The sequence below is a fragment of the Felis catus genome, chromosome F1, assembly GCF_018350175.1.
Source record: "Felis catus isolate Fca126 chromosome F1, F.catus_Fca126_mat1.0, whole genome shotgun sequence".
In the NCBI taxonomy this organism is placed as follows: domain Eukaryota; kingdom Metazoa; phylum Chordata; class Mammalia; order Carnivora; family Felidae; genus Felis; species Felis catus.
The window spans coordinates 1,964,530-1,987,092 of NC_058384.1; the positions used below are offsets into that span (position 1 = coordinate 1,964,530).

At 63.1% G+C, this 22,563-nt stretch overlaps 1 protein-coding gene across 6 annotated transcripts in view; it reads right to left on the bottom strand.

Moving 5' to 3' along the window:
* Positions 1-308: 308 nt before the first annotated feature.
* The window catches only part of TMEM63A (transmembrane protein 63A), a 28,847-nt gene continuing 6,592 nt past the window's right edge, over positions 309-22,563 (bottom strand). For 3 of the 6 annotated variants that reach the window (XM_023247919.2, XM_045049271.1, XM_045049272.1), the window contains 22 exons: positions 22,140-22,219; positions 20,388-20,454; positions 19,501-19,538; positions 16,611-16,753; positions 15,462-15,513; positions 15,185-15,293; positions 14,279-14,349; positions 12,840-12,920; positions 12,265-12,388; positions 12,046-12,179; positions 10,915-11,052; positions 9,628-9,781; positions 7,186-7,292; positions 7,008-7,094; positions 6,534-6,596; positions 4,739-4,901; positions 4,280-4,385; positions 2,747-2,914; positions 2,192-2,279; positions 1,969-2,084; positions 1,675-1,737; positions 309-1,155 (listed from right to left, as the gene is read on the bottom strand). In XM_023247919.2, the coding sequence (XP_023103687.1) occupies positions 1,067-1,155; positions 1,675-1,737; positions 1,969-2,084; positions 2,192-2,279; positions 2,747-2,914; positions 4,280-4,385; positions 4,739-4,901; positions 6,534-6,596; positions 7,008-7,094; positions 7,186-7,292; positions 9,628-9,781; positions 10,915-11,052; positions 12,046-12,179; positions 12,265-12,388; positions 12,840-12,920; positions 14,279-14,349; positions 15,185-15,293; positions 15,462-15,513; positions 16,611-16,753; positions 19,501-19,538; positions 20,388-20,454; positions 22,140-22,219 (2,241 nt within the window). In that variant the 3' untranslated portion in view covers positions 309-1,066. The remainder of the gene's footprint in view (positions 1,156-1,674; positions 1,738-1,968; positions 2,085-2,191; positions 2,280-2,746; positions 2,915-4,279; positions 4,386-4,738; positions 4,902-6,533; positions 6,597-7,007; positions 7,095-7,185; positions 7,293-9,627; positions 9,782-10,914; positions 11,053-12,045; positions 12,180-12,264; positions 12,389-12,839; positions 12,921-14,278; positions 14,350-15,184; positions 15,294-15,461; positions 15,514-16,610; positions 16,754-19,500; positions 19,539-20,387; positions 20,455-22,139; positions 22,220-22,563) is intronic. The other 3 variants (XM_045049270.1, XM_023247918.2, XM_045049273.1) reach the window with 3 other exon arrangements.

The following is a 22,563-nucleotide window of genomic DNA, read 5'->3' on the forward strand; positions in this document are numbered from 1 at the left end:
CCCCCTTCCCTGCAGGATGGAGCCACCCCCCGCCCCCACCCACCCACCCCGTGCACAAGGGCCCCCTGACAGCAGTGAGAGGCTGCTTCTCTGGCAGGTGCCCAGAGCGGAGTCCCTGTCCCACGGGGAGAAAAAAGGCAAGGGGCCACCCGTCCTCACAGCTTAAGGGTGGTGCCTGGCCCAGCTAGGGGCAGACACCCTCTCTTCCTCCCCCCTGCCCTGCTCAGGTTTCCCCCTGGCTCCAGGGCACTGGGAGCACTAGCCCCAGCCTGCGAGGGAGCAGGTGGATGGGGCCCTGACCTCACCAGTCTGGCCGAACGAGCGCTTTATTCGTGGTCCTCCTGCCCTTGCCTGCTGCAGGGTGACCTGACCCAGCCACTGTCACTGGCAGTGTGATACAGAAACAAGGAGCCTGGTCCCTTCCTGCTCCCGCGGTGCAGCCCCGATGGGTGGGAGACGGCTGGATGCGGTGATGGGGGGGGTCTGGAAGGAACCCGCCCGGAGCTGCGCGCGGGCTCTTTGGTTATCAGCTGGGTGTGTGCCCAGGAGTGGTGGGCAGTCCGTCCTCACAGAGGAGCAGTCCTTCGCTGTGTCCTCCCGGGTACCTGGGACAGCCGCAGGGGCTGCTGGGGCACCGTTCCCACATGTGGTCCTGCGGAGTCACCAGGGATGTGTCCCAGCTACAGAGCCGGGACGTTGATGCAGAAGGGGGACCCGGAGACGCACAGAGTCCCCCGCACGCACCGGCCCCCCTCCCCGCTGCTGTGACCAGAAAAGCCGCCGCCGTTCCCTGCGTGGCGGCCCCGCCCTGTCTTCCTCGGCCAAGGGCCCGGGGAACCTTTCTGGGTCCGTCTTCCCAGAGCAGGTGTGCTCCACACAGGTCAAAGTAGTCCTGGGCCTGGTTGGGGCCCGAGTCAAGCCACTTTTCCACCTGGGTCTCCTCCTCTACGTCCTCGGAGCCTGGCCCGGCCGCCCTCAGGCCTCCTAGTAGGCAGCCGGCCTGCTGTCACTGTCGCTGTCCGCAGGGCCCTGGGCGGGACACTGCCCCAGGACGGTCCCACTGATGTCACAGACGGCGCCATAAGTCTGCTGATGCTGTGGGGACAGGGCCGTTCTCTCCGAGGACAAGCCGCTCAGAATCCGGGGCACGTAGGGCTGCCGACATACGGGGGCATGAGCACCTGGAGCGGGGGCTGGGCACGAGATTCCTCCCCACTCCCCCCGCCGGCCCCTCCCCCAGAGCCTGGCTGAGAAAGGCATTTCCGCCACCCGCCTGCCCGTCTCCTCGTCTCCTCGTCTCCTCGTCTCCTCGCCCGCGGAGGCAGGTGCACCCCCTGGGTAGTGAACCTGAGAACCGTCTCCCTGGGGCTGGTCCAAGGACTGACACCCATCAGAGTGCCTGAAGCGGCTAGAGAGAAGGCCGCTGCTGACAGGGTCCCTGTCCCAGCCCTGGCTCTTGTCAGGGACCCGGAGCAGGACCCCGGGGGCTTCACGCAGCAGGCCGCAGCGGGCATTAGCCACGCCGGGAAGGGAGGAGGGCGCCCGGTGAAACATCCAGCCCGCGGGACCGGGATGCCCTCTCCCGTGACCTCAACGTAGGAACGTGGCTGCCACGCGGTCGGGGCCCTTCCGTCTGGACAGGAGATGCTCGGCACGTCGCCCGGGGACACTCACCGTGAACGGCGGTGGCCTGTGGGCCTCGGCCTCGCTCCCTTTGTCGCTGGCCGATTCTTCCGTCTGCAGACACAGCAGAAACTCGCGATGAGAGACCAAACGGCCCTTCCCGGACGATCACCCTCCCAGCACACAGACCGGCACCGCTCGGGATAAGAGCACCCGCTGGTGCCAGGCTCCGGCAGCAGGGGCCGGGGCGGGCGGCGCAGGTAGGGGCGGGGAGCGCAGGGCGCACCCCAGCCCCAGGCCTGCCCCACGGAGAAGCTGCACGCGCTGGGACGAGGTGGCCCTTACCCTGTAGTTCAGAGGGCTGAGGTGCTTGAAGCATCCGAAGCAGGTGTAGGCCAGGCAGACCAGGATGGTGAGCAGGACGGCCAGGAAGGTGAACAGGGTGAGGGGGGCCTTCAGACCTGGGGGCACAGGGACGCCAGCCTCGGTGGGGGGGAGAGGGGCCACGTCTGGGGCAGGAGCCATGTGTGACCTCTCCCTCGGGCAGAAAGGAAAGAAAAGAGCCTACCCCCCTGCCCCCTGCCCTCCAGCAGATGGGGTGGTGTCTTCATAGCTGGGACAGACAGAGGGACCTGCTGGCCTCGCCCCCGGTTGGACTGCAGGAACTGGGACACCGAGTCAATGGCCTGTGCCGACGGTCAGCCCCCTCCAGGCTCCAGCGTCCTGGGCCAGCGGGACGGAGGCTCCCCCACCTGGCCGGGGCTAGGTCACGTCCTGTCTGCCTTTTTCTTTTCCCGAAGAGTGTCCGTTTTCCCTCCCCCACACCCACCCCCCAGAGAGCAATCCGGCCCGCTTGCCCGTCCCCTCTGGTTCAGCCCCTGCGGAGCTCACAGAGGGACTGCCTTCTAAGGCTTCTCGAGCGACGCGGCCTCCTCCAGGGCTCCCCGGGCTCAGGCCAGCTCGGGAACCGGGGCGTCGGCGCTGTCCCCAGCCAGCCCTCAGCCCGGGTACCGCGTTCCGGCTGGACACCGGGTTGGATGCTGCTGGGCTGGCGTGGATGCGGAAAGAGGAGGCCGAGGGCCGCCACCCGCCCCCACCCCGCCCTGGTCAGAGGGCCCCTCACCCAGGCGCAGGAAGGAGAAGAAGTAGAGCCAGAAGAGGCACAAGATGGGGGCGGCCAAGGCCTGGTTGACGGCCGCTAAGTGGATCCTTTTCTCCAGCTTGGCCGGGAGGTAGGCGAAGTACAGGTTGTGACGGTCCACCAGGTGCTTGAGCAGGATGTAGGTGAGGCCTGCGGACACCGGGCCGTGAGCAGCAAGCCTGGCGGGGCCCAGGGGCCCCCGTGCCCCCTCCCTCCCGGGGCATCGATCTGTCCACGGGGCCGGGCTGGTCCGCCATCTGACTACACGAAGGCAAAGTGGGGCTCAAAGCAGATCCCGGCAGCTCGGGCGTGCTCTCGCGCGCGCTCGCTCGCTCGCTCGCTCCCCCGCCCTCTCCCAGCTTCTCCCTGACCCCAAGGAGTAAAAGGCAGCTGTCATTCTGCCCCTAGGGAAAACAGAAATTCTAGGATCATTTTGCAGAAAGAAGTTACTTTGTACCGGATGTCTGGCCCGACCTCTGCCCGGGCCCTCCCCCGCGAGCCCCCCACCGTCCTGCCGGGCTCCCTCTCTCCCTCCCTTCCCGGCTCCAGCTGACCCTCCGCACTCCTCAGGCAGCAGGTGCCGCAGGGTCCTGCCCCAGGGGCGGCACACAGGGTGGATGTGCTTCTGTTACAGGATCTTTAAAATTTTGTTTTGTTTTTTATTTTTATTTTTTTAAGGTTTTATTGTTAAGTAATCGCTACACCCAACGCAGGGCTTGAACTCACAACCTGAGATCCAGGAGTCACACATTCCACCGACAGAGCCAGCCGGGTGTCCCTGTTTTGTTTTCAAAGAGTAGTACTTTTGGGGCAGCTGGGGGTTCAGTCGGTTGAGCGTCCGACTTCGGCTCAGGTCATGATCTCACGGTTCGTGAGTTCGAGACCCGCGTCAGGTTCTGTGCTGACAGCTCAGAGCCTGGAGCTGCTTCAGATTCTGTGTCTCCCTCTCTCTCCCCCCCTCCCTCACCTGCGCTCTGTCTCTCTCAAAAACAGACACTACAAAAAAAAAAAAAAGTAAACCTGTTGATTTTTTAAATAGTTCAAGAGTAAACGGAAAACTAAAACCTCCTCCCGCCCCTAAACCTCAGCTGCAGTGCCAACAGTGTGCTGGGTGTTCTACTTCCTTCTAGAATCTTCCACCCGTCTGCAGTTCCTCACGTTTATTTTAGCTGCGAGACCTCGGTCTTTAAAGTCAAACAGTCCTCAGCTCAGATCCTGGCTCTACTCCTCACTCGTGTCACGCTGAGTGTGAAAGGGGCCACAAACGAGATGCGTCGAGCGGTACGAGTGACAACCCGCGGAGCGCACACATTCAGAGCGCGTCTGCCCTGCGGCGCAGTCACCCGCGAGCCAGGCGGTAGCTGCCGGACGCTGGGATCAGGGCGCCACCAGGGATGGCCAGCAGGACCAGGGATGTCCCTGTGGCTCCCGGGCGCTGCAGAAGTCCTCAGTGTGCGGGGGGCACCCCTAGGGTGCCCCGAGGGGTCAGCCACCGCCCCCGGGGGCCACACTCACCGAAGGGCGCGATGATGGGGCAGGTGATGCTGTAGGCCATGATGACGGTGAAGACGCACAGCATCCACGCGTACATGGCTCCGAACTCATACTGGAAGGCCTGGTTCTGTGCCGAGAGGGCAGAGCGCAGGGTTTGCTCCAGACGCCACCCGCCCACGCCACGGGGGCCGTAAGGGGAGGACTTTGGAGACGGGAGGCTCACGGCTGCCCCCTGCCCCACGGACCTCTCCGGCCCGCCCCGGGTGCCGTCTGCACGGACCTCTCCGGCCCCGCTCGCCTCACACCCAGGCCGCCCGGGGTAAAGGAGTCTCGTTCTCTCAGTGTTTCCCTTGCTCCAATCGGGTCTATGCAGCAGGCCCGAGAGTCCCGCGTCTATGCAGAGGACAGGTGCAGAGTGCATCCCCCCCAGGACGCGCCTCCTGGGTGATCACCGGCCCCGTGGAGGGGGGCGGGGTGTACCTGCTTGATGTTCCTGCGGTCGGCGGCCGTCTTGGCCACGACCATGCGGCAGGTGTAGAGGACCAGGCCCGGCAGCCGCAGCAGCTCCATGCCGTTGCCGATGAAGGCCGAGGCGATGACGTAGTTCACAAAGAAGGCGCCCTGGTCGGGCAGGAAGACGCACCTGGGGGGCGGCCGGGCTGTGAGCCTCTTTCCCGCCCCGGGAGGGGCGCTCGGCGGGGCGGGAGCGGAGCCCCTGCATTTGGTGCGGACGCTCGCTCCGTGTTCCGGGCTCAGAGATGAAAGGGGGGCCCCGCCCCTGCCTCTGCCCTAACCCCGCCGCTGCCCTGCCCTGCGGGAGCCTGCATCCCAGTGAAGGGGACACGCAGCGTGCCAGATGTGACGTGTGCTCGGAGGAACCGGAGCAGAGGAGGGACGATGTGCCCCCTGTTACACGGGCCGCCAGAGAGGCCTAAGGAGGTGAGACCCGTGCTCGCGGAGCAGGAGGGCAAGGACAAGCGTCCAGGAACCGGGCAGAGAGCGGCTCTCGGCGGGTGCGGGATGCGTGCACCGACAGGGCAGGGGAGCCGCGGGCCAAGGAGAGGCAGGGCACGCGTGCAGGGAGGGCTGGGGCTGCACGGGGGTGGCCGGAGAGGTGCTGGCGGACCAGGTGCAGTGGGGAGGGCACGGAGGGGACAGGCGCCCCAGGGCCCCTCGGCTGGAGCAGCCAGACACTCGTGGGCAGCCCTGGGCGCGGGGCCGCGGGTGCACGGGGCCCGCAGGCTCCAACTCGGGAGCACGAGGTCACGAAGGCCGGGGTCCAGCTGAGGTCACTGAGAGCAGAGCCACTGGCGTCGGGGAGACGCAGGAGAACCCGCGAGGGGGAGAGAACCGGGACAGGGCCGTCCCGGAGCCTTCGCGGACGAAGGCGTGACGATGTGTCAGACGCGGCTGACGGTTCATGAAGGTGAGGGCCGAGCCCCGAGCGCCGATCTGGCCATCCGGAAGCCACGGTCCACCCCGACGGGAGCTGGCCGGGTGTGTGGGTGCCCGCCTGTGGCCGCCAGCCCCCGAGCCCTCAGCCTGACCAGCAAGAACCCACGTGGAATAATTCGGTCTAATCTTCCCAGGAAACGCGGCCAGCCTTCCTACCAGCCCTGGGTTGGACGAGTCAATGCCAAGGCTGGGGGCCGGTATTAGGGCCCAAAGGGTAGGGCAGTCGGGGCTCAGGCCGAGTTAACGGGCTGGGTAGCCCAGGGCAAGCTATTCCAACACCTCTGAGCCTCAGTCTCCCCATCCATAACAATGGCGCCTACCCCCACAGCTTGTCGTAAAGGTTCAACGAGAAAAAGAATAAAGCATTTAGCCCGCAACGCCCTCTCAGGGGGACACACCCCAGAGACAGGTTTAATTCTGTTCTCCGGGGTAAACAGGGCCCGGGCCCAACCACACAGCCGCGCGGCCGTCCCCGCCCCCGCCTCCCCGGCACCACTGGGACCCACGGGTTCCCTCTCCCCGAGCGGCTCCGTTCTCAGTAAGTGAGTTTCCAAGAATGAACAAGACTGCCCCTGATGGAGTTTCAGCCTAAAAGATTAATCACACTTCTGCACACATGGCACAAAGCGGGTCAGCTCCCACAGGGCGGCCTCAGCCCTGCCAGGCGCCGGGGGCTTCCCCGGCCCCGATGGCCTCAGGGGGAGACGTCTGTGCCGGGCACAGGTCGCCGCGCCCCCAGCCCCAGCGCAGCCACGGCCGAGCCCCCGTGGGACCTCTCCCCGGGACCGCGGCTCCAAAACGCGACGTGGCCGATACTTACTCCAACCTGATAGAGGCTTCGGAGGAAGTTTTGTCAAAGAGCCACCGGAAGAAAAAATCCAGACTGGAAGAAAAATGAATCCCGTAAGAATTTATCTCCAGCCCTCCAGGTGATCGCGACCCGTTTTCATTCTTCCCTGCTCTCACCAGCAGGCGGGACATCGGGACCCCATCTGTCGTCTAAGGTGCCCCCCACTCCAGAGCAGCCAATGAGGGGCTGCTCCAACGGCGGCCCCTCCCTTAAAATCAACACAGCCGTGACTCGACCCTCCCCCTGGGCAGAAATGTTGTCTTCAAGCTTCTTTTTAAGGAAGAGAGATCTCCAGAACAATCCGTGAGCCTGCCGCCCAAAGGCACCCCAAGTGGGAGGGACCAGCTTAAGTGTCGTCAGGGATCTGCATCCTCTAAAACCACTTGGGGACGGAGCCGTCCAGACCCTGACTGTGAACTCAGGGCAGGAGGTGACGACGCGTACCTGGTGAGGCCGAGGGACGGCAGGATCAGCACCATGAAGATCAAGAATATATAGACCTTGGACATCATGATCTCGTTTTCTCCTGACCTGCAGAAGTCAGAGGTGAGCCCTGCCCGGTGCCCCCCCAAGACCCCTGATGGGCGCCCACGGACGCTGTCGGGCGAGCGTCCTCACTCACTTGGTCCAGTGAGACTCCAGCAGCGTGGAGTAGTAGACGATGGTGGGGAGCAGGGCCGAGAAGGACCACAGGAGGAGGGTCGGGAAAAACTGACTGATGACCGGGTCCTGCAAAACACGGCCCACAGAAGACACAGGTGGAGGGGCTGTGGCCACGGGGGCTTGGAGGCCACGACCTGCTGTCACGGCGACTCCGGGAACTCCCGGTCGCCCTTGCCTTGCCCCCCAGGGCCGACGCTGTGCCCCATACAGAGCAGGTGTCCCGTGCCGTTGGCCGAACAGACCAGAACGGCGCTTGGTGTTAGTAGGGCTGGTTGAGCAGAGAAAGTAACTTCACCTACAACCGATCTCCACCTGTCTGACTGCCCAGAGCGACCGCGCCCCCCCCACCCCCACCGCCGGCTCCCCTCTGCGCAACCAAGGGCAAGTGGGAACACGGAAGCCAGGGCCTCCCCAGGAGGCCTGCCCGCTCAGCTCCCTCCCGCCCAGCAGTGACCTTACTCCGCCTGTGCCTGTGATATGCTCACTAGAGCAATCACACGAGCTGCCTACTTTCCCTGATAAAATGGGCATTTTTAAAAAGCTGCGTACTGGGGTGCCTGGGCGGCTCAGTCGGTTGGGCGTCCGACTTCGGCTCAGGTCATGATCCCAGGGCCGTGGGATCGAGCCCCACGTCAGGCTCTGCACTAAGCCTGGAGTCTCCTTGAGATTCTCTCTCTCTCTCTCTCTCTCTCTCTCTCTCTCCCTCTCTGCCCCTCCCCACCCATGCACTCTCTCAAACAAAAAATTTAAAAAATGCTATTGAGGGGCGCCTGGGTTGTTCAGTTGGTTAAACATCCGACTTTGTCACGATCTCGCGGTTTGTGGGTTTGAGCCCCGCGTCGGGCTCTGTGCGGACAGCTCAGGGCCTGGAGCCTGCTTCGGACTCTGTGTCTCCCTCTCTCTCTGCCCCTCCCCTGCTCGCACTCTGTCTCTCTTTCTCTCTCAAAAATAAAATAAATATAAAAAAAATGTTTTTAATGCCATTGAATGAGACGAGTAAATGAACTGTAGAAAATGGATGGAATAAGATCCAGGAGGGTCCTGTTCTTAGAACAGTGTTGCAGATATCTGTAGATTCTTGGTTTACCATAAGAAACCGAAACTGGTTTAGGGAGAATCAACAAAGAGGGTTCCACTTGGCCGATTCCACCCTCAAAAGAACAGACTCGGCCATCCATGCAAAGATGCGCAAAGGCGTGAACACTGACACGCTTTTAAAGATAAATAAAATTCTTTTTTTTTTTTTTTTAATTTTTTTTTTCAACGTTTATTTATTTTTGGGACAGAGAGAGACAGAGCATGAACGGGCAAGGGGCAGAGAGAGAGGGAGACACAGAATCGGAAACAGGCTCCAGGCTCTGAGCCATCAGCCCAGAGCCCGACGCGGGGCTCGAACTCACGGAGCGCGAGATCGTGACCTGGCTGAAGTCGGACGCTTAACCGACTGCGCCACCCAGGCACCCCAAAGATAAACAAAATTCTTAATGTGCACAAGGGGTTATTACTGTTATACACCGAGTCGGGTAAGAAGGCCTGGGCCACACAGCAGCTTATGTGGTCACCATCACCAGAACCCCTCAAGGATCATCCGGCAGGTGCCTTCGCCCCAGCTTTGGGATGAAAACCCAGGGTTCGGAATTCGTCAGCTGGGGAACGGCACAGCGAGGCCCTCACGCCTTCTAGCCCCGCATGCTTGCCCTGAGCGTGACTGGCTGAATGCCAAGTGGAACTGGAGAAAAAAGAAAAAGATTTAGGGGGATATTTCAACAGAGCCAATTATGGGAAATCAGTATCTTTTTAATTTTTTTACGTTTATTTATTTATTTTGAAAGAGTGAGCAGGGGAGGGACAGAGAGAGAGCAGGAGAGAGAGAATCCCAAGCAGGCTGCACGCTATCAGCTCAGAGCCCGACACAGGGGCTCGATCTCACGAACTGTGAGATCACGACCTGAGCCAAAACCAAGAGTCGGACGCTTAACCGCCTGAGCCCCCAGGTGCCCTGGGGAAACCAATATTGTTTTCAAGCAGGGCCCAGTTCAGGAAGCGTTTCGTTGTCTCGATTCGTCTAAGATTTTAAATAATCGTTTGTTGCCTGTCTAGAATCAACGAGTCGACGATTACGTAACAGATACTTAACTTTCCATCAGTATGTGCTGTTCAGCTCACACGACCCTACCGTTGAACGTTCAGATTGATTTCGCAAACACGCACGGGCGCGCGCGTGTCGTAAACCAGTGTCGTAAATGTGGCCACACCTGCTCAAGGCCTAAAGGCACGGACGTGAGCTGAAAGGCACGGCTCCTGGTTCAGCCCCCACGTCCCTGGGCTCCAGCCACCGCCCCCCCCCCCACGCCTTCTCGTCCCCAGCCCTGCAGGACGGGCTTGTAGTGTGGTCACTCACATTGAGCTCACGGATGGGTTTGGTGACATTGAACTTGTCAATGGTGGACAGGATGATGGCGGGGGTGGTCAGGAAGAAGAGCCCCACGAACAGAGTGAAGTTGATGCCCAGCCACTGGAGCCACCAGCGGAAGCCCTGGACGGAGAGGTTCTTCCTGCGGGGGGGGGAACACAGGCTTGGAGGCTGAGACCCCCTCAGGCGGGGCTGCCGACCACGCCCCCGGTGCCCCCAGGTGGGTCAGCAGGTCACATCGAGGCCTGGCGAGAGACCAGACTGAGGCACTTGGACCCCAGGAGTACAGGTGAGCCCTCTGTACCGACCTTCAGCTCCAGCAAGGTCAAATGCGGGGTCCCCTTGAGTTCAGAGGGAAAACAGGTTATCCACCGCTCACACGGCTCCCCGGCCACAGCCTGGGGGCCAGAACCCACCGAAGGGACTCCACGGTCACCCAGACAGACAGAACGAGGCTACGACACGGCCATGTCCGCAAGGACTGGTGACCAGCAACACGGGGCCGGGGGCTGGGTGCACGCAGGGGGAGGGAGGGAGGGGACAGCAGTGCCCAGGCCCCACGGCGGCCATGCTGGCCTCTCACCCCACCGAGAACACAGCAGCACGCTGCCCCCGCGTTTGGGAAGCCCTGTGAACCATCAGAGGCCAGCTCGGAGCCATGGAGACGCTCCCAAAGCTCGCTCTGGGCGGGGAGCTGAGGCCAGCCACGCTGGGGGCTCTGCTGGGGCTGCCCTCACCCCCGGCACTGTGCTCAAGGCTCACCATCGGCCCCCGTGGACGCGGCCGAGCTCAGCAGCGTGTCCCCGGGCTAGACCTAACGCCACACGATACAGCAGCCAGGGGCTACCGAGCCCTGAACCGGGGCTGGTCCGACTCAAGAGAACATACACGCCGGATTTCAGAGCTACTAAGTATGAAAAAGAGACGCATCTCCACTAGAAGGTAACTGATCACGTTAGAGTGATAATATTTCGGATATAGAGGGAGAGAGAGATTATGAAATTAAGTTGAACAGTTTCCTTCCACTTTTTCAACGCGGCTGAAAGGAAACTGGAAATTATAGACGTGGTTCCCGGACACCCCGGATGCCGGGGGGCATCGCTGGAGCGCAGTGCCGGGTGTGGACGCCCCCCCCACCTGACACATCCCCCCACGCCCACCCTAGGCCCAGAGCGGAGCCAGGAGCTATGGTGGGGGGCCCTGAAGGCCAGCTCGCACCTGTGATGCCCGGCCTGGGGCCCCTCCCCCCTCCCCGGTCCAGGGCTGGGGCCTCACCAGCAGATGTCCTCGGGGTACGTGGCAAAGGAGACCGTCCACTTGGAGATACGGAGCTCCGCGCTGCAGGAGGACGGCTGGGGCTCGCCTTTGCACCGGAGGCTCTGACACTTGCAGGCGTTGAAGTCTTTGAGGATGCTGCCAGGAAGGAAGAGCAGCCGTGGCCGTGGCCCAGACACCAGGGGCACCGCGCACACGCGCAGAGAGGACCCAGTGAGGGTGGGCGCCGCGGGGCCCCAGGCCGTTGCTCTATCAGCGGGTTGCTAGGTTAGCCGTTGCTACGGCTCACGGGGAGGACTTGGTCTCATCCTCAGGACCACGCGGCAAGCCGGGGGTCACTCCTGCCTCCACGTCAGGATCCCGAGGCTCTCCAGCTCAGGTGCGCACCCCGTCTGGCCGCTGCACCCCTGGACCACGGCTGCTCCCTGCGCCATCATCACCCCCGGCCGCCCAGGAAGCCGGGGCCACGGACGCACCGCGTGGCCGGGCCAGGGCCTCGCTGTCCTCACTTCTTCCCACCCTGACGCCCAGGGACCCCCGGACTGCCACCTGGACCCCCGCCGTCTCCACGCCCCTCACTCCTGCCTCAGCACGCCCCCCTTTCCACGAGCCCCTCCTGGCTCTGGCCTGGCTGCAGGGGACTTTTCCCGGGTGTGCGGTGCCCGCAGAGAGGGCAGGGAAGGGGCACTTGTGTGGCCGCCTGCGTCCCCCACCCCAGGCGTGACGCCACTCCAGGAGCCAGAGCCCCGTGCTGGGGCCCACGTGCGCTCCGCAGCCTGGCCCCGGGGCCCCCAGCTCTGCAGCAGGGAGACCCCCAGTGCCTGGGGTCTGTGCATCTGTGCGACGGAAAGCCCAGCACAGAAGATCATCTGCGGCCCAGAGTGGACATCTGAAGGGGGCGGGCAGAATGCTGGACGCCTTCCCTGGCACGGCTGGTGGGAGCTCGGCCCGGGGGTGAGGCCACGTCAACCCACGAGGGACTCGCCTCGCGCGAGCATCACCCTGCGCGTGTCACACGCACCCGGGCTGGGATGATGGGGGGAGTGTGGCCTGCCCCAGCCCCAGCCCGTCCCAGGGGCGGGTCGTAAGTCACCTGGAGGGGACAAAGGGCCCCGGACGCGCCCCACTCACTAGGTGGCCATGGACTTCTCCTGGAAGGTGACGAAGGCCATGCCCAGGGGCTGCTCCTGCACCCGGCGCTCCTCGTCCGCGATCCTCTCCAGCAGCCTGTCCCTCATGCGCGCGTAGTAGGAGACGGCGTCCTCCTGAGGACACGCACCCCCTCGTGACCACGGGCCCTGCGCGGCGGCGGGGACCCCGTGGCACTCCCGCGGGGGGCCGGGCCCTCACCCACTCGCACCCCGGCACTTTGCAACAGCAGAACTGGCCGCAGGGCCTGGGGTTGATGAGGGTCCACTGGCCTGTCTTCGCCCGCAGGTTCGTGTAATAGGTCAGGCTCTTTTCTGTCTTCTTCCTGCAGGGGTGGGGGTAGGGGGGCACACGTCAGAGTCACCATAACCCTGCGGCACAGACCCCACGCCCACTGTCCAACCGCCAGGCCCAGGAGCTCAGCTTTCTTTTTTTAAGTTTATTTTGAGAGAGAGAGAGAGAGAGAGAGAGCGCGCAAGCCGGGGAGGGGCAGAGAGCAGGGGAGAGAGAATCCCAAGCAGGATCCGCGCTGCCCAAGCGGAGCCCGACGTGGGTCTCGAACTCACGAACCGATCCGAAACCAAGGGTCGGAGGTTTAACCGACTGAGCCCCCCCGGCGCCCCAGGGGGTCAGCTTTCCAAACAAGAAAGGGGCAGAGCCCCCCTCCTGCCTTCCCCCTGGGGGCTCCGCCCAGGCCCCCCGCCAGCAGCGAGGCAGCAGGGTGGGCGGCCCAGGAGGGAGGGACAGGCTTCCGGCCGCCGACCAGCCCCGCTCACCTCTCCCTGCACAGGTGAATCAGCCTGGCCACGTCGTAGCACAACTGTACGTCCACCACTTCACACGTGGGATACGCGTCCCTGTGCGCAAGGCAGGCCATTGGAGAAGAGAACCCCCCGCCCCCGGCAGGAGAGATCCCCCACCAAGTCCCCGAGGGTATTTTTCGGTGCCCACAGAAACCTCTTTCCTTTCGTCTTTTTACAAAGGGTGAAATTTTGAAATTCAACACAAAGAGGCCTTTTTTTTTAACAGCACGAAAGCAAGCGCCTGAAACTGACAGGCTCGTGCCCGCTCGGCTGTACGTCAGCGGGCGCGTGTGGGGCCAGATGAATCCGGTTCGTGACCTCCTTCACCCACCCGGAGGAAGAGCACTATCGTCTGCTCTGGCTCACGCCTACCTTGGGCCGTGCGGAAATCCTACCCAGCGTGTGGCCCCTTTCTGAAGATCACAGACCTTTCAGGTTCAATGAACGCAGGGGGCTCGCAGCCCAGCAAACGTCTACACCCGCGTTAACGACCGTAGTACGACCCTCACAAGTGTGCCGTGTGTGGACTCACGCCGGCCGGGTGCTCCCACGGTATTCACTATGCCGTCCTCACCACAGCCTGGGAGGTTCTGTCCCCATTTTATAGATGAGGAAAATAAGGGCCGGAGATGTGAAGCGACTTGTGCCCAAGGTCACACCGCGAGTGGCTGTCGGAGCCCAGATGTGAATACAGGCAGCCGGGCACCAGTGGCCGCTAAACGATGCTCCCTGCCCACCAGACACGCAAAATCAGGCACTCGCTCTGTTTCTACGAATCGCCGTCGTCCATAAATAGTGTTGAGTTACACCGTGGTCACCCCGAGTCCCCGCTGCAAGTTAGTGGCTGCGGGACTGGGAGGGGCGCGTTCGGACTGAAGCCTCGGCTCGCCACCCGGGGCAAGCCCTCCAGCCGGGGTCCCGGGGCCTCTGTACCTGCCCTCCCTTCTCCTGCTCCACACCCCCTCCCCTGCATCCCTGGTACCCCCCCACCACACACACACACACACACACACACACACACACACGGCCTCCCCCAGGGGAGCCCTGCCTCCGCCTCCACCGCAGGACTCCTTGGTGCAGGTGCTCCCTCCAGAGACACCCGTGGGCTTACGCCTGTGCCAGCACAGGCCCCCCCCCCCTCGGAGACCCGCTCGTGCCCTCGAGCTGTTTCTCTGCACCTACACCCTGGCCTGTGCTCCAGCTGCTGTGGTCCCCCGGGGCGGCCTGCAGCGGACAGGCCTTCTAGACCCCAGCCTTCTAGAAGCCTTCCACAGCAGAGCTGGCACACGGCAGCCATGGGATGCTCGCACGGCAGGGCCGGGCCCTTCGCCAAGTCTCTGGGCGCCCAAAGAGAAGACAGACCGGCCGCCTGAGGCACCTGCCCTGCCTGGAGGGGCCACAGCCCTGCTCACCGGAAGTGGGTCTCCACCGTCTCCTTCTTGCTGTCTCGGGGGAGTCCCGTGATGAACAAGGTCCGCCTCACCTGCCAGAGACACACATGGGGGCGGGGGATGTCACCCCAAGGCACGCCAGTCCCCAGGTGGGCCCAGGGTTTCCGCCCTGTTCAAGCCCGCCCAGCCCCGCCCCTCCCCACGAACACAGTGAGAGCTCGGAGGGGCCGGTGCTCCCCTGGCAGAGCCCGGAGGGGGTCCTTCACATGCTTAACCGACTGACCCCCCCCAGATGCCCCTAATCAGAAAAATTTTAGAAGCTAATGTCAGGCATCTGGGTGGCTCAGTCAGTTAAGCGTCCGACCACTGATCTCGGCTCAGGTCACGATCTCACGGTTCGTGGGATCGAGCCCCGTATCGGGCTCCGTGCTGACAGGGCAAGGCCTGCTTGGGGTCCTCTCTCCCTCTCTCTTTGCTCCTCCCCTGCTCGTGCTATCTCTCCCTCTCTCTCTCTCTCAAAAAATAAACACATAAAAACCTTAAAAATAACAAGTGAATTGGGGCGCCTGGGTGGCTCAGCCGGTTGAGCCGTTCGTGGGTTCGAGCCCCACGTCGGGCTCTGTGCGGACGGCTCGGAGCCTGGAGCCTGGAGCCTCGGATTCCGTGTCTCCCCCTCTCTCTGCCCCTAACCCACTCGCACTCTGTCTCTGTCTCTCTCAGAAACAAATAAACATTAAACAAAAAGAAATTTATGAAATAAAAAAAAATTAACAAACGAATGAACGAAAAGCTGAAGTCAACCGTGAGCACAAACAGGCCAGGTCCCACAGAGGCCGCTTTGAGCCACGGACGGCTCCCGTGTCCTGGCAACAGGCCGGGTCAAGGCTCCGCTCTGGCCCCACCCGTGACCCTCCCCGCCTCGCTCACCGAGTTCTCCTCCTGGTACTGGATGGACCGGGTGTGGTGTCTCATGAAGCCCACGGTGAGGAGGAGATAAATGACGGCAAAGATGGTGTGCAGCCAAAGGAGGTCATCGCTGGGCGGGGACACCTGCCATCAGGGCCCGGCTCCCACACAGGGTGGGGTTTGGGGGGACCCCGGGCCCTCCACGTCTCCTAACCACCCCCCACCCCCACCCCGCACAGCACAACTGCCCGGGGCGGGCAGTGCCCGCGATGCCCTGGCCCCCCAGGCCCGTACTCACTCCGTCTGCAGGTTTGCGATGGTCGTCCTCCCAAAGCTGTAAGGGTCTTTGTCTGCAGACAAGCAAGACACTTAGTCCTAGGGTCACACTAGGGAAGGGGGACAGGGGCGGCCCGCCTCGGTCCGTGGGTCTCTGAGGAAGCACGAGACGGCCAGGCCCGTCAGAGGACAGGGACCGGCCGCCCGGTCTTTTCAGAGCTGCACCAACCCAAGGCCCCGCGTTACCCGACAACCTCTTCCCGACCCGCCGCGTGGGTAAGTCACAATCGGAATTTCTCTTGCTTTGAGATTCTTGTGACATTCCCTGAGAATCTGAAATCCTCCTGAACGGGTCCCAAAACCGAGCTGGGAATCCCTGGGCATGAGAAGTGGATTCGTGGGGCCCCTGGCTGGCTCAGTCAGCACAGTGTGTGACTCTGGATCTCGGGGTCGTGAGCTCCAGCCCCGTATTGGGTGGAGAGAAAGAGAGAAAGGAGAAAGAGAGGGGAAGGAAGGAAGGAAGGAAGAAGGGAGGAGAGGGAGGGAGGGAGGAGGGAGGAGAGGGAGGAGAGGGAGGAGAGGGAGGAAGAGAGGAGAGGGAGGAAAAGAAGGGAGGGAGGGAGGAAGGTGGGGAGGGAGGGAGGAGGGAAGGGAGGAGGGAGAGAAGAAGGGAGGGAGGGAGGAGGGAGAAAAGAAGGGAGGGAGGGAGGGAGGGAGGAGGGAAGGGAGGAGGGAGAGAAGAAGGAAGGGAGGGAGGGAGGAGGAAGCGGATTCTTTGGCATTTTGGAAGCCGGCCTCCCGCACTGGCAGGACACACGGTTCCAGGCTGTGACTTTGAGTGTCACGAACATCTCCCACACCCACTCACCGAGGCCTCCCGACTGTGATCGCGTGGGGGCAGGAAAGTATGAAACGCTCTCCGAAGGCCCCCGATCCCACAAGCCTTGGGGTTTTATTCCCCTTACTTAGAACCGAAGCTCACACCGGGGGCCCAGCTCCTGGCCCAGGCTCAGGTCCGGGGGTGGGGGGGCCTCTTGAGAGGCACGGCCAGGCAGAGGGGAACGTTCCGGAGTCACCCCGAGGCCTACTGACACCTGGGCCCGCCCCAGCCCCACGAGCCCCCCTGAACCCCACCCCGGGCCGTGAGTCACACAAGACGAGGGGACATTACCCAGCAAATCACCCGAGAGGTTGACGGGCAGGATGACGCACAGGGACAAGCAGCTGACGACCACCAGCAGGAAGATGACGTGTCTCTGGAAGGACAGGTAGTGGATGGCGTCCTCCCCACACCGCTCCAGAATCTGGTCATCGCTGCCCAAGACACGCACAGGGGACCCGGGTGAGCGGCAGGGCCGGGCCGGGCCGTCCCGTCTCGTCACACCCCAGGACACCAAGCTTCCGGTCGCACAGCTCCGGAGGGCAGAGGCAGGGCAAGCCCGGAGCCTCCTTCCCAGCGCCCCACACCACACCCCCCCACACCACACCCCCGGGCACCTGCTGCCCGCATCCCTGCAGACACGTGTGCAGGGGGAGGTCCCGCAGCCCCTCCTGCTTCTGTCAACACGTCAATCGTTCCGGGCTCCCCACCCTGCCGCCCGGCCCCCTCCGTGTCCTGCTGGCCTCACGGGGGCTCCGTCCTTTCCTCCTTGCCCTATTTGGACGCTCCGGCCCCCTTGGGGACCTGGAAAATTCCAGTCGCTGACAGCCAGAATGCCCCAGAGGGAAAAGGGGGGGGGGTCTCCCTGAGGGTCCGGCTTCCAGAAAATCAGGAAAATTCTGCGCGGGCAGTGCTAAGAGAAGCGGGTGTCACGGCACCAAAGCAGATCCGAGAGGTGGGAGACCGGCGGGAGCCACGGGCCACACGGCAGGCGGCCAGGGGGGCACGCCAGGCCGGGCGGGCACCGGGCGGATGCTCAGAAGCCAGCCTGCTGACGGACGTTACCCTGCGTGCTGTTTACCTGGAGGACAGAGCTTTGCACCTGACCACACCGGCTGCACTTCCCAATCACCTGCCAGAAAGTACCTGCCCTGCCCCCAACCGTGCGCACTAAACAAACAGGATGGGGGCCCAAACCTAACCCGGGCGACTTCCGACTTTCTTTCGTCAACAGGTTTTCTGGAGACACACCTCTGACCGACTCCCTGTCTTGCCAGGAAGGCAAAGCCAAGCAAGGAAACTGAGGGGATGCTTTGAATGTCACCTGCGACACTGGCCGCGAGCAGCTGTTAGAACGCAACTGTGGCCTTAAAACAGTCAAAGTATCCTTTCTGCAACAGGAAGGAGTGGACACTGAAAACATATCTAATACAGTGTTACAGGGACACGCAGAGTCCCAGTGTCTGATACAGTGTTACAGAGACAAAGTGGGGACACTCAGAGTACTAGTGACAGCCCCCCTCCAGAGAAATGCCTGTGCCAGCAGAGGGAACTGGGGGGGTGGGGCACGGAACAGGGTGGGGTATGGAGGGGAGAAGGGGGGTATGGGGAGAAAGGGGGGTATGGGGAAGAGAAGGGGGGTATGGGGAGGGGAAGGGGGGTTGGGGGAGGGGAAGGAGGTACAGGGAGGGGAAGGGGGGCATGGGGGGGAGAAGGGGGTTGGGGGAGGGGAAGGGGGTATGAGGGAAGAGAGGGGGTATGGGGGAGGAGAGGGGGGTATGGGGAGGGGAAGGGGGGCATGGGGAGGGGAAGGGGGGTTGGGGGGAGGGGAAGGAGGTACAGGGAGGGGAAGGGGGCATGGGGGGACAAGGGGGTTGGGGGGAGGGTAAGGGGGTGAGGGGAGGGTGGTATGGGGAGGGGAAGGGGGCATGGGGAGGAGAGGGGGGTATGGAGAGGGGAAGGGGGTATGGGAGAGAAGGGGGGTATGGGGAGGGGAAGGGGGTATGGGGGAGAAGGGGGGTATGGGGAGAGGGAGGGGGTATGGGGGAGAAGGGGGGTATGGGGAGAGGGAGGGGGTATGGGGGGAGAAGGGGCGTATGGGGAGAGGGAGGGGGTATGGGGGAGAAGGGGGGTATGGGGAGAGGGAGGGGGTAAGGGGGGGTTGGGAGGAGGGGAAGGGGGTATGGGGAGGAAGGTCTATGGGGAGGAGGGGGGTGTGGGGAGGAGCGGGTGGAGGGGGAGAAGGGGGTATGGGGAGGAGGGGTGGAGGGAGGAGGGCTACAGAGCAGATCTGCCAACAGCCTTTGCGGGTTACCATGAAATGACGACGCAGAATGCCTCACGCCGCCCCACCCAACCCAGGCTGAGCGGGGTCCCCACCGCCGGGACAGGGGAGCGGCCTGAGCCCCACCCCGCAGTGGCCACAGGCCGCAGCCCCCCAAGGGGCACCCGCCGTGGGCACGTGTCAGGGGAGGGTCTAGGAGACCTAAAATCCTCTCTGTGTGCGCCGGACCCGCGCTCGGAGTGACCTGCCGCGTCCGGAGGAAACGCGTGCCAGTGACGTGACTTCGCGGCGGTGGGCAGGCAGGGGCCGGCCGACCCACCTCTCCCGCTGTGTCGCCTGGGCCCCTCTTACAGTCGTGGAAACTGAGGCCCGGGGAGGGGGACGTACCCGACGTCCCGCAACCACCGCATTTCATCAATTCTAAGAGGCCCTCCTCTTTCACCACCTCCGAAACCGCGCCTCCTCCGCTCCCAGCCACTCCCAGCTTCACAGGATTTCTCCCCACGGGCCCCAAACGTTAGCAACAAGGAAACTTGGAACCGGAGGAGTTGAAGGCGCAAAGCCACCGTCATTCCTCTGCTTTGCGCTCAAAGACCCGGAAGAGCCTCCTTCCAGCTGTGCTAGTGTTAGACACTAAGAGCGGTCGTCCCTGCCCAAAGCGAGGGGGAAAGTGGCTTGTGCAGGCCGCGTGGGCCACCTGCGTGCCGGGCCCCCACACGAGGCTCCGCCTCGAACCCAGAAGCATCTAGGGACCCATCTCGGCATCAGGCATTCCGGGTCCTTTCCTCCTCGCTGGCCAAGCGCAGAGGCAAAGCCACCCGAGGAGAGACAGGCAGACACGCGCGCCCACCCGCTAACACACCCACCCACATTCACGCACACACCCGCTGTACTCACTGCAGGCGGAAGATGGCAGTCAGCCAGGGACAGCATCCCTGGGAACGGAGAGATCAGGGATTAGCTTTGAGCATCTGTCCCCGGGAGGCGGATAGAATCACCTCCTCTGACGGTCACTAACCATCTAACCTCCCGTTATGTAAAAGCAGCGCTTTTGTCCCAAATCCAGCAAAGGCTACGGCTTGTCCCCAAGGCGACAGAGTCCACCGGCCCCCAGTCCTCTGGGACACGCACCCTGTGCCTGGAATGCTCGTAAAAACCTCTCAAGTTTTGACCGTTTGCTCCAGGGGCGAGGCCTGAACTTGAACCGAGAGCCGGTGAGAGCTCAGAGCGGTTCTGGAACTGTTCTGCTGGATCGCCCGCAGTGCTGACCGAGACGCAGGACGGACACAAGGAAACAAGCCTCACGGATGGGACAGGCCCCCCCCCCCAGGTGGGATTCCGGAGGGAAGAGGGTCTGTCGGCTGACTGTCCATCGCGTCTCTTGATCGTAACCCCTCCGCCCCCAAAGCTGGGCTGGACCCCGGCCCACTGGGCACCTCCTCAGGGTCAGGTGGCGGGGAACCCGGCTGGGGCGCCCACCTCTGACTCGCCGCCAGCAGGCACGTCAGCAATGAACTGTCACACAGATCCCTGCGTGTGATCAGAGCCGAGCGCTGGGACCACAGGGGACTCGGGAGCCCCTGCCTCAGAGTTAACCCCGTGTCACCCCCTGGGCCTCCCCACTGCATCTTCCCTGCAGTCCGTCCCAAGTCCAGGGGGCTCACCACCAGCACCTGCCACTCAGGACGCGGGGGGCCAAGTCGGCCCCCGAACAGGTACCCGGCTGCCCTGCCCTGCCCCGCCCCCACCACGGGCACAGCCACGCCTGTCCCGTCGATACCAACCAGCTCGCTTTCAAAATCTTGTTGCCCAAAAGAGGACGACGATGACAGTCTCTGGAACCTGGAGTCGCTGGGAACACAAAAGGGAAAAAATGCCAGGAAATCCTTTTTCGAAGTCTGAAAACCTCCGTCCGGTATTCCGCCATCCCTTAGAGCCCGGGACCAAAGCTGCGGCCTTCCTCCAAGTCTGGGACAAGATCTAACTCAGCCCGTGAAACACACCCACCAGGGCGGCGACCGCACCTGGGCGTGCAAGGCATGAAACCCCCGCGTTACGTGGGCCGGGTGACAAGGGGTCAGGGCACCGGCAGGCCGTCCCCACGCCCCGCACCCTGGGGCCTCGGCTCCGGGCCCACCCAAGGGGACTTCAGACTGTTGACATTTGCGATACGTCTCCCGGCACGTCAGATTAACCTCGTCTTATCAAATCGACACCACCACTGGCTGCAAGGGACGTAATAATGTTATGAACCGATGAGAAAGACTAAAGTGTGACCGCCATTGATGACAAGATGCACCCCACTTTCAGCGACAAGAAAATGGGAGCGCGGGCGTCTGAATGCTGGGGGGGGGGCTCCCCTCCCCTGCCCTGTGTGCGGGGGGTTGGTTGAGGTGTGTGAATTGTTCATTTTCACTTCCAGTTTTCTAGAACCGATTCCAAAACCTCATTCGCAGGGGCAGAAGACAGGAAGAACCTTGACTTTCAAAGCCTTCACAGGCAGCTCTCTCATTTGACCTTCCGGGTGCCCTGCGGGGGACAGGGGACAGGAGGAGAGAAACCCCAGAAGGTGGGGACTTGACCCCGGCCTTGCAGCCAGGGAGGAAGCGGGGCCTCCTGGGGTTCACAGGCTCAGTACTTTTCCAGTGCACGGCCCCTCCTGGGACTCGGGGTGCCACAAACACATCACGTCCCCAGAGTCCCCCCAAAACTGTCTAAGGCTCCCAAGAAGCCCTCGGGGCAAGGTGAACACCCTCGGGCTTTCGCAAACGCCAGGACCCAGGAGGCAGGAGGCAGCAGGGAGCTTTCGCAGCGACGTGGCCCGTGCCTCGCACAGAGACCACAGTCCAACGCCTGTGCAGCGAGGGTGGAGGTCGGCCTGGGGAAGCCGAGCGGCCCGGTGGGGGGAGCCTGGCCACAGGGGTGTCTCCCCCCACTGCTTCCTGTCCTGCATCTGACACCAGGTCCCAGGCCGTGCGACAGCCAGCCGGGGCCGGAGACGCCAGGGTGCGGACCTAGAGTACGGTCCCCCCTTGAGGAGTCGTGAGCAGCCAGGGGAGGCCAGGTGACGTCCAGCCAAGGGGGTCCCTGCTGCACCAGACTCACCCGACGCTGGCTGAGTGAGGGCCACCAGCCCACGCTGACCCTGAGCGGGGACAGGAGCAGCTCCCAGGGGGCTCGCCTCGCCCCCAGCCCCCAGCTAACTCATGTCAGAGAAGGGACACTCTTTCAACATTCAGGGTGAGGAAGAAGAGTGGCATCCCTCTCAGCTGATAACGAAAGCCCCGAGTGTGTAAAGCAACTAGACTTCCTCCAACAAGGTTCACGGCCACGGCCACGGCCGGGCCACGGCCGTGGGAGAGGCACCTGTGGTGAGGAGAGACGGCTTCTGACCCAGGCCTGGCGGACAGATGTGCTCAGTGAACACAGTGAGGTGTCAGCATCACGGGTGGGCCCCTAGCCCCGTCCCAGTGACACACACACACACACACACACACACACACTCTCACGCTCTCGAGGTGACATGTCCTGGTTACCTGTCTGCTTCTGACACCAGGGCGATACGGCCATAATCCCAGAATCTCCTTCTTATGATGGAAAACACCAAGATCAAACACTGACAGGAGAAAAGAAACCAAGTAAAGTGACTTCTCATTAGACACACCCGCCTTAGGGGCAAAGCCCACCAGCCCCAACCCAGCGGGGCTACAAGGGCCCAGAGAGGGCACCGAGCCGCCCGAGGCCACACAGCTCAACCATCCGACGCTTCGCCCACCGTCTTCACGGGCGCCTGTCGCCGAGGCCAGGGCACGGAGGCCACGAGCCCGGCCCTGAGCTGGCCCCGGCGCCCTCCTCACCAGGAGCACCGGCCCCGCCGACCCTGCGCTGATCAGCCCTCAGTGCTCCTGAGCAGGAAGGTGAGACCAGGCCTCACAGCCGCCCAGGACCCGCTTCCTTCCT